The sequence below is a fragment of the Tachyglossus aculeatus genome, chromosome 4, assembly GCF_015852505.1.
Source record: "Tachyglossus aculeatus isolate mTacAcu1 chromosome 4, mTacAcu1.pri, whole genome shotgun sequence".
NCBI classification, from domain to species: Eukaryota; Metazoa; Chordata; class Mammalia; order Monotremata; family Tachyglossidae; genus Tachyglossus; species Tachyglossus aculeatus.
This window is the reverse complement of record NC_052069.1, coordinates 88,783,832-88,794,906: the sequence shown is the minus strand read 5'-3', so window position 1 is coordinate 88,794,906 and position 11,075 is coordinate 88,783,832. Positions and strand designations below refer to the sequence as shown.

The 11,075-nt window shown below is 43.8% G+C and overlaps 1 protein-coding gene across 2 annotated transcripts in view; it reads left to right on the top strand.

The window, feature by feature from the left end:
• Window positions 1-11,075, top strand: part of NDUFAF6 (NADH:ubiquinone oxidoreductase complex assembly factor 6) — a 31,431-nt gene that overhangs the window by 19,033 nt on the left and 1,323 nt on the right. For both annotated transcript variants that reach the window (XM_038745296.1, XM_038745295.1), the window contains exons 5-7: window positions 1,050-1,183; window positions 4,227-4,328; window positions 8,495-8,551. In XM_038745296.1, coding sequence (XP_038601224.1) covers window positions 1,050-1,183; window positions 4,227-4,328; window positions 8,495-8,551 — 293 coding nt within the window. The remainder of the gene's footprint in view (window positions 1-1,049; window positions 1,184-4,226; window positions 4,329-8,494; window positions 8,552-11,075) is intronic.

Sequence of the window (11,075 nt, the reverse complement as noted above, 5' to 3'; positions counted from 1 at the left end):
GCTATGTTTCCGGGAGACACGGTATTGTGCAGTATTGCAAGCTGAGTTTTCCCCTTCGTTTGTTGAGGTTAAGAAATCTGCAATTTGTTGTACAAGCTTTCCTCTGCCCCTTCCACTCTGTTTTGCCCTGAGGGTTCGGTTGCTCAAAAACAGTCAAATGCATTTGAGTCCCTTTCTTTTCTTTCTTTCTTTCTTTCTTTCTTTCTTTCTTTCTTTCTTTCTCTCTTTCTTTCTCTCTCTCTCTCTCTCTCTCTCTCTCTCTCTCTCTTCCTTCCTTCCTTCCTTCCCTCCCTCCCTCCCTCCCTCCTTCCTTCCTTCCTTCTTTTCTTTCTTTCTTTCTTACTTTCTTACTTTCTTTCTTTCTTTCTTTCTTTCTTTCTTTCTTTCTTTCTTTCTTTCCTTTCTCTCTTTCTCCCTTTCTCTCTTTCTTTCCTTTCTTTCCTTTCTTTCTTTCCTTCCTTTCTTTCTTTCTTTCTTTCTTTCTTTCTTTCTTTCTTTCTTTCTTTCTTTCTTTCTTTCTTTCTTTCTTTCTTTCTTTCTTTCTTTCTTTCTCTTCTTTCTTTCCCTTCCTTCCTTCCTTCCTTCCTTCCTTCCTTCCTTCCTTCCTTCCTTCCTTCCTTCCTTCCTTCCTTCCTTCCTTCCTTCCTTCTCTTTCTTTCTCGTTCTTTTTCTTTCCCTTTCTTTCCCTTTCTTCCTTTCTTCCTTCCTTTCTTCCTTCTTTCCCTCTTTCCCTTTCCTTCCCTTTCCTTCCCTTTCCTTCCCTTCCCTTCCCTTCCCTTCCCTTCCCTTCCCTTCCCTTCCCTTTCCTTCCCTTTCCTTCCCTTTCCTTTCCTTTCCTTCCCTTCCCTTCCCTTCCCTTCCCTTCCCTTCCCTTCCCTTCCCTTCCCTTCCCTTCCCTTCCTATCCGTGTCAGGCAGTGTGTCTGTTTATTGTTGTATTGTACTCTCCCAAGTGCTTAGTAGGGTGCTCTGCCTGCACAAGCACTCAACAAATACGACTGAGTGGATGAAAAACTAAGCTGGTTGCATCTGTTAATTTTTTTTTCATAGGCATAAAGGACCTTCATGCTGATCATGCCGCCAGTCATATTGGAAAAGCACAAGGCATTGTCACCTGTTTGAGAGCAACTCCGTATCACGGGAGCAGGCGAAAGGTGTTTCTTCCCATGGATATTTGTATGCTGGTAAGTGTCCACCTGGAGTAGAAGGGGGTGGAATGTAGCCTGTGGGCAGAATTGGGCCCCCAGGCCTGCCAGTTGATCGGTGGCAAATGCCTCTGTAGTTTTACGTGCCACAGCTTCTTGCTGGCTCCAAGACTGTCAGTCAGTCAGTTGTATTTATTGAGTGCTTACTGCATGCAGAGGACTGTACTAAGCACTTGGGAGATTATCCTATTACAATAAACAGACACAGTCCCTGCCCACAACAAGCTTACAGTCTAGAGGGGGAGACAGACATTAATATAAATAAATATATGACAGATATGGACCTAAGTGCTGTGGGGCTAGGAGGGGGAGATAAATAAAGGGAGCAAGTCAGGGTGATGCAGAAGGGAGCGGAAGAAGAAGAAAGGAGAGGTTAGTCAGGAAAGGCCTCTTGGAGGAGATGGACCTCCAATAAGGCTTTGAAGGAGGGGAGAATCAGGAACAGTCAGCGATCCTACCCCATTCCCCGGCCCCTTGAAGCCCCGGACTAGTTGGTTGACATTCTCCTTGGCGGGAGCAGAGCCAGCTAGCCACTGTTGCAAGAAGAAACAGAGTCATTTTCAGGCTTTAAACAGTCTGCCTTCCTGTCCCTCTTTCCCGTCGTAGCCAGAAAGGTTGTGGGCAGCCCACAGAGGGTTCAGAAAAGTTGGCAACTGGCCTCTACTGGCTACCGATTTCTCTCCATATCAAGCAGTAACTCGTAGCCAGTGGTTTTAAGGCCTTCAATCAGTCTTCTCCTTCCTTCTTATCCATTCCCTTTTCCCACTACACCCCAGCCTGCTCTCTTCGTTCCTCTCAAACTGACCTACTCTCCGGGCCTCACTTTCGTCTCTCCTGTGACCGATTCCTTGCTCATATCCTCCCCCCATGCGTGGAACTCCTTCACAGCCTACACAGCTTTCCCTATCTCCACAGGCCTCCTGAAAACTCATTTCCTCCAGGAGGCCTTCCCCGATTAGTTTCTTGCCCCCTCCTACCTCACCTCTCCTCTCCTTCATTCAATCGTATTTATTGAGGGCTTACTGTGTGCAGAGCACCGTACTAAGCGCTTGGGAAGTACAAGTTGGCAACATAAAGAGACGGTCCCTACCGAATGGCGGGCTTACAGTCACAGTCTCCTGCTACAACCCAGCCTGCGCGCTTCATTCCTCTCATGCGAACCCTGTCATTGTGCCTTGATCTCATCTCTCTCGCCACCGACCTCTCGCCCATAGCCCGCCTCTAGCCTGGAACGCCCTCCTTCCTCATTTCAGACAGATAAATTCCTCTCCTCCACTTCAAGGCCTTACTGAAGACACACCTCCTCCAAGCAGCCTTCCCTGAGGTAAACCCTCCTCTCCCACTTCCTACTGCATCACCCGACCTGCTCCCTTGCTCGTCCAAGGTCACACAGCAGACAAGAGCAGAACTGGGATTAGAACCCAGGCCCGGGCTCTATCCACTAGGCCATGCTGCTTCCTCTTATTTAAAATATACTGCAATGTTCTTCAGGATCTGTCTTCCCCCCTAGACTGTAATCAATCCATCAATTAATAAATCAATCCACGAATGCTTACTGAAAATACAACATAATTGGAAGACAGATCCGTACCCACAGGGGGAAATTACAGTAGAGCATAAGAATATTTTCCTGAGTACCGGGGAGCTGGGCCGATAAAGCGAGGGATCATGTCTTCTAACACTGTTGCTCTCTTGTGTGCTTTGTACAGTGCTCTGCACACAGTAAGTGTTTGTTAGCTGATGATTGATTGAAATAATCATCCATCCTTGCTTTGGGAACTGATAGTACTCTCCAGTCATTGAAGTTCCTCTTTTTTGAAGCCGTTCCTTTGTATCTGGTATATCCCAATTCCTCGTTCTTTCTGTGACATTTTGCAACCAATACTCAGAAAAGACTACCAGCTCCTTCTGAAATAGCCAGAGTGATTTTAATGGGACTTTGTTGCTTCCGCAAGTGCAGTCCTCTTCAAGCAATCAGTGGCATTTATGTAGTGCTTACGGTGTGCAGAGGACTGTACTGGATCAAAATTGCTGTTGTCCATGCATTTCTGTATTTCTGCACCCAAGTGATGGTTTAAAGGATTTTGTATTTCTTATGTTGATGTCTCTTTTCTTAACTGAGCAGGGCAGAAAAATTAGCTTTCTTCATCCTTCCCTATGGTGTACGCCAAGTAGCTGGGCGGGTGTTTTTTTTAATAGACAATATATGATAAACTACCAAAACCATTTAATAGTTTATATTTAACAGATACCTATTATCTATTAATCTATTAATTAAATACATTTAATTAAATATTTAATATTATCTTGAATAGACAATATATGATAAACTACCAAAACCGTTTAGTAGTTTATATTTAATAGATATCTATTATCTATTATCGATTAATCTATTAATTAAATATATTTAAATATTTATTTAATATTATATTTAATACTATTTTATATTGTATATTTAATAGACAGCATATGATAAACTACCAAAACTATCCCCCCCCAATTTAATTATGAAGAAATATATCAATTTTATACATCTTGGAATGAAATCGACCAATACCTCCTCTTTTAAACTTTTTGCTAGTAGATTTTTATTGCTCAGAATCTTATCTTGAATGAGTAAAGTCTAGGATCTTGTGGGGAATTGCTCCTGAACGCTGAATCTGTCTCACTTTTATTAGATACTTGGTTGGTTGGTTTCAAGTACCCATTTAGCGTCCTATCAATCAATCAATCAATCAATCAATCGTATTTATTGAGCGCTTACTGTGTGCAGAGCTCTGTACTAAGCGCTTGGGAAGTACAAGTTGGCAACATATTGAGACAGTCCCTACCCAACAGTGGGCTCACAGTCTAAAAGGGGGAGACAGAGAACAAAACCAAACATACTAACAAAATAAAATAAATAGAATAGATATGTACAAGTAAAATAAATAAATAAATAGAGTAATAAATATGTACAAACATATATACATATACATATATACATATATATTCCTACTAAAATATGGACTTCTTCCCACAGCATGGTGTTTCACAAGAGGATTTTCTAAGAAAGAATCGTGAGAAAAATGTGAGAGATGTGATTTATGACATTGCCAGCCAAGCACATATTCATCTAGAACATGTAAGTTTATTTGTGTTGTTCTTAATGTAACAAGATATAACCACTGGATTCAGCTATTTCTGGGATATTGTCATAGTGTTCTTTTTCATAGATACTTAATGTTCTTTTCAAAGATTATGTAGTGGTAGCAGAAAGGCGCAGCTTATGTGGGTTAGATGACTACTGTTTTTTTTTTTTCCTGGAGCCCTAGTCCCTTCTTCTTTAATCTCTTTCTTTAGCTTTCTCCATCACTCTCTTCCTAGATATCCTCTTGCGTATTATTTCTCTCTCCTGTTGCCTTTGTCTTTATATTTTTGGTCCCTCTCTTTTCCTCCGTGCTTGTCTAGCATTTTCTGTCACTTTTCCTTCTCTCCTCACACCCTTTCTACCTCTCCTATCCTCTCTTCTTTCAGACTCTCTCCCCTCTCTCTCCCTCTCTTTAATGGTATTTAAGGACTTACTCTGTGCCCGACACCGCACTAAGCTCTGGAATAGATACAACATAATCAGGCTGGACACAGTCCCTGGCACACATGGGGCTCACAGTCTTAACCCCCATTTTACAGATGAGGCAGCTGAGGCCCAGAGAAGTGAAGCGACATGCCCAAGGTCACACAGCAGACAAGCGGAAGATCCAGGATTAGAATCCAAGTCCTCCTGACTCCCGGGCCTGTGTTTTTTTCCACTAGGTCACGTCGCTTCTATCCTATTACCCTCTACAATCCCACGATAAGCCCTCAGAATCCAGAAGACCCCTCTGTTTGTCTTTAGAATAACTCTTTGTGGCAATCCCAGAAAAATGAACTGTGAGCCTTTCTAGTAATAATAATATTATTATTATTTCTGACTGGGGAGAAATGTAGGGGGAGGGCGGGTGGGGTGCCTGGGAGTTCATAAGCTGGAAAAGTCTGACTGTACTGGACAGTATAGTTTAGTTATAAATCACACATGAGTCCCCAAAACTCCTGCCACTAACTGAGCATTATACAAGAGCGGCCACAGCCTGAGGCCTCCACAAAATATAGGATGTTGGGAAGATAGAGAGGTAGCGTGGCTTGGCAAATAGAGCCTGGGATGCAGAAGGACCTGGGTTCTAATCCCAGCTCCACCACTTGTCTGCTGTGACACCTTGGGCAAGTCACTTCACTTCTCTGGGCCTCAGTTCCCTCATCTACAAGATGGGGATTGAGATTGTGAGTCCCACGTGGGACAGGGACTGTGTCCAACCTAATAATAATAATGGCATTTATTAAGCGCTTACTCTGTGCAAAGCACTGTTCTAAGCGCTGGGGAGGTTACACGGTGATCAGGTTGTTCCATGGGGGGCTCACAGTCTTCACCCCCATTTTACAGATGAGGTTAATGAGGCCCAGAGAAGTGAAGTGACTTGCCCAAAGTCACACAGCTGACAGTTGGCAGAGCCGGGGTTTGACCCATGACCTCTGACTCCAAAGCCCGGGCTCTTTCCATTGAGCCACGCTGCTTCTCTAGCCACGCTGCTTCTCAGAGTAATTATCCTGTACCTACCCCAGAGCTTAGTACAGTGCCTGGCACATGGTAAGCACTTAACGAATACCATTATCATCATTATTATTGCAGTTGTGACTGCTGGACTTTGATTAATGAGTAATCCAAAACACTTTCTGTCCCCTTGGTACTGTACTGCTTTCTTGTTTCAGTTTGGGGTATATGTCCCTGTCTTTGGTGTTGATGCAGAGTTTTTATTGTTTCATCTCTCCCTGGGGCCATATGTTGCCAGCCCCTTCACTTCCCTTTATTTTTAGATCACGAGTCCCCGTGTCTAGGGACTATGTCTGATTCGCACCCAGTGTTTCGAACACAGTAAACGCTTAATAAATACTCTTACTACTACTGCTAGTCCTACCAGGTAATTGGTAACGGGTAAGAAAAGTTCCAAGTGCTCTGCCCATAGTAAGTGCTCAGTAAATACAATTAACAGCGCTTTGAACACAGCATGCCCTTAATAAATACTCTTACAACGACTGCTAGCTCTACCAGGTAACGGGCAAGAAAAGTTGTAAGTGCAGTGCTCTGCCCGTAGTAAGTGCTCAGTAAATACAATTAACAGCACTTTGAACACAGCATGCCCTTAATAAATACTCTTACAACTACTGCTAGCTCTACCAGGTAACGGGCAAGAAAAGTTGTAAGTACAGTGCTCTGCCCATAGTAAGTGCTCAGTAAATGCAATTTAACAGCGCTTTGAACACAACATGCCCTTAATAAATACTCTTACAACGACTGCTAGCTCTACCAGGTAACGGGCAAGAAAAGTTGTAAGTACAGTGCTCTGCCCATAGTAAGTGCTCAGTAAATACAATTAACAGCGCTTTGAACACAGCATGCCCTTAATAAATACTCTTACAACTACTGCAAGCTCTACCAGGTAACGGGCAAGAAAAGTTGTAAGTACAGTGCTCTGCCCATAGTAAGTGCTCAGTAAATGCAATTAACAGCACTTTGAACACAGCGTGCCCTTAATAAATACTCTTACAACGACTGCTAGCTCTACCAGGTAACGGGCAAGAAAAGTTGTAAGTACAGTGCTCTGCCCATAGTAAGTGCTCAGTAAATACAATTAACAGTGCTTTGAACACAGCATGCCCTTAATAAATACTCTTAAAACTACTGCTAGCTCTACCAGGTAACGGGCAAGAAAAGTTGTGAGTACAGTGCTCTGCCCATAGTAAGTGCTCAGTAAATACAATTAACAGCGCTTTGAACACAGCATGCCCTTAATAAATACTCTTACAACTACTGCTAGCTCTACCAGGTAACGGGCAAGAAAAGTTGTAAGTACAGTGCTCTGCACACAGTAAGCGCTCAATAAATACGATTGAATGAATGCTAAGTAAATGCGATTGATAGCGCAGAATCCTAGGAGAGGCGGTTTCTAGCAAGAGCGAGCATCTTAAAACCTTCTCGAGTCGCGGTTTCTAGCGAGAGTGAGCACCTTAAAACCTTCTTGAGTCGGTTGGCCGAATGATCCCCTGTTGGGTCTCCTTGTTGCCGTGTGAGGAGTAGGATAGAGAGATCCTGGACGCTCAGGCTCCGGGAGGGAGGATCTGGTCACTTGAGTAGGGGTAGAGCAGGGAGCCTGTGTGTTGGAAAGAGGTTGGGTTTCTTAGAGTAAAACATTCTGGGGAGATGCTCTGCCACACTGGAGAAATCTGTTCCATTTCCTATGCAGGATCCCACATTCTGTAGAAACTCGGCTCTGACATTTGAAGTCTGGGGAGGGTTGAGTGGGGGGTGGTAAACATACTCGCACACAAGCCAGCCAGAGCCGCATTACACCCCTTTCCTCCCGGGATAAAAGAGGGCCAAAATAAAGGCGTTGTAATACGTTAACAGCTTCTCACGGTGTGGGGCTCTAGTCACTTTCCAGTGTAGGGTGTATCAGTCATTTAATAATAATAATAATAATGGCATTTGTTAAGCGCTTACGATGTGCAAAGCGCTGTTCTAAGCGCTGGGGAGGATACAGGGTGATCAGGTTGTCCCACGTGGGGCTCACAGTCTTAATCCCCATTTTACAGATGAGGGAACTGAGGCCCAGAGAAGTGAAGTGACTTGCCCAAAGTCACACAGCTGACAAGCGGCGGAGCCGGGATTTGAACCCGTGACCTCTTGACTCCCAAGCCCGGGCTCTTTCCACTGAGCCACACTGCTTCTCATTTGGTAGACTGTGAGCCCACTGTTGGGTAGGGACTGTCTCTATATGTTGCCAATTTGTACTTCCCAAGCGCTTAGTCCAGTGCTCTGCACATAGTAAGCGCTCAATAAATACGATTGGTGATGATGATGATGGTGGTAGTGGTTGTTGAGCCTCTTCTAGGGGCAGAGCACCGGACAGAGCCCTTGGGAGAGAACAAGTAGAATCAGCAGTCATTAGTCCTGTCCTCGAGGGGTTTACCATCTAGCTGGGGAGACAGATACTAAAATCACGTCTAGACTGTAAGCTCGTTATGGGCAGGGAACGCGTCTGCTGATTCTGCCGTACTGTACCCCCCCGAGCGCTTAGTATAAGGCTTTGTACATAGTAAGTGCTCAGTACACACCACTGATTGATGGATGGGTGGAAAGAGGGAAAGCGGATATTTAGGTGATTAAGTGTTTAAGTAATTAGGTCTGTCGATTCATGTTTTCTCGCCCTTCTTTTTTAGGCCAGATCCTTCCGTAAAAATGTCCCCGTAAAGACGTTTCCTGCTTTTCTCCAGACGGTAAGTGTAATTATAGAGAAGACACATGGGTGGACTAATTTATTTATTTATTTATTTTACTTGTACATATCTATTCTATTTATTTTGTTTTGTTACTATGTTTGGTTTTGTTGTCTGTCTCCCCCTTCTAGACTGTGAGCCCGCTGTTGGGTAGGGACCGTCTCTATACGTTGCCAACTTGGACTTCCCAAGCGCTTAGTACAGTGCTCTGCACACAGTAAGCGCTCAATAAATACGATTGATTGATCTTCAGTATTACCACGAAAAGCAGCGTGGCTCAGTGGAAAGAGCATGGGCTTGAGAGTCAGAGGTCATGGATTCTGATCCTGGCTTCGCCACTTGTCAGCTGTGTGACCTTGGGCAAGTCACTTCACTTCTCTGGGCTTCAGTTCCCTTATCTGTAAAATGGGGATGAAGGCCGTGAGCCCTATGTGGGACAACCTGATTACTTTGTATCTACCCCAGTGCTTAGAACAGTGCTTGGCACATAGTAAGCGCTTAAACAAATACCAACTTTTTTTTTTTTAATTTCTTAAAACCCCCTAAATTTGATTCACTCAGTTGTATTTATTGAGCGTGTACCGCTGTACGAAGCGCTTGGGAGAGTACACTCACTATAACAGTAAATGGACCCATTTCCATGGCCACAACGATCTCTCAGTGCGTGGCTCCCAGATTCATTTCAGCCCTCCACAGAGAGATTCCTTGCACACAATAAGCACTCAATAAATGCCATTGATGTTATTTTACTTGAGCTACAAGGGAAACTATTCAGAACATAGATTGTTGGAAAAAAGAACAGGCGTAGAATTAGATGAAAGCAAAAGACGCCTTCCTAAATTGGTCGTAACATTATGAAGAAACCGAAGGCCCTGCCAGGAAGCCGCGTGGCCTGGTGGCGAGACCCCGGGCTTGGGAGTCTGAAGTCGTGGGTTCTAATCCTGGTTCCGCCACTTGTCCGCTGTGTGACCTTTGGCAAGTCACTTCACTTCTCTGTGCCTCAGTTCCCTCACAAGAACTGTGTCCAACCCGATTACTGATTACAGTATTTGGCATATTGTAAGCACTCCCCAGATACCATAATTATTTTTATTATTATCATCACCCAATTAGTTCAGCCTGGTACTGTTTGCCTGGACAAAGGCTTGGAAAAACAGCGTTGGTCTTGAGTCGCCAGTTGTCCATGCCCACGTTAAAGCAAAAGGGGTGCTTTTCATTTCTTGTCTGTGATCCAAATTCCCATTATGGATTATTTATGGAGCGCTTACTGCGTGCAGAGCACTATACTAAGTGCTTGGGTGAGAACAATATAACAGAGTCAGTATACACGTTCCCCGCCCACAGCGAGCTTACAGCGTAGAGGTCTTTAAGCTCCGGCATGAGATGAAGTATAAAGAACGTTACCTTTCCTTTTTAGATGTGTCTATCACGTGTATTCCGGTACTGTCTTCCCGGCAGTTTATCGTTTTCCCGAGCTCAGTCCCAAGGTTGTAGTTTTTAAAAAATGGGCTGGAGTTGAGAGGTCTGTATTGGTCACGGTGGCATCAGTTAGCTGGCAACTTGCTATTTTGTTTCTAGATCAGTCAGCGAAAGGTCGTCTTAAAACCACAATGTTTTAAATGTAACTCTGCTAGTGGCAAACTCTTGTTAATTTCAGAAGATCAGTTGAGATCACGTAGCTGATATTTCTTCCCCTCAAAAGCCCACGATCATGTGGGTTGTGACTACATTATAAAAGTAGAAAAAGTGTTTTCCTTTAACCGTGTTATTAAGCTGTGGGTGGCTACACGAGAAGGTTATCTGTGGACTGCGATCACATCTCCCAATTCTTTCATATTATATTTTCCCAAGTGCTTAGTACAGTGCCCTGCACACAGTAAGCACTCAGTAAATACCATTGATGGGATATGCAGAAACTAACCACCCACCCTTCCTAGACTTTCCAGAGAAATTGCTGAGCACTCTTATTAACGGTGATTCAAAGAAGAACAACAATCATTATGGTATTTAAGAGTTTACTATGTGCCGAGCACGCTACTAAGCACTGGGGTGGAGACAAGATGATCACGTCGGACACGGTCCCTGTCTTTCACGGGGCTCATGGGAAATGCACTGTGTGATTTTAGCACAACATTTAAAAACTACAATCATTATTTTAGAGATATGAAACATTCCTACCTCACTAAAGGCTAAGTAACGGTAGTCACTTATTTAAACCCCCAAAACCTGATTCCGTAAAGGACACCAACACACATTTTTTCTTCCCATAAAATGAGGACAAATAAGTAGTGTTAATATATAGATGTGCATATCACATTTTGCTATGCTGTATGTGATACACTTTGTGGTTACTGAACAAACACTAGCTGATATTAGTGGATGTATTTATTCTTATTAATGTCTGTCTCCCCCTCTGGACTGTAAACTTGTTGTGGGCAGGGAATGTGTCTGCTGATTCTGTTGTATTGTGCTCTCCCAAGTGTTTACTACAGTGCTGTGCACATAGGAAGCGATCAGTAAATAC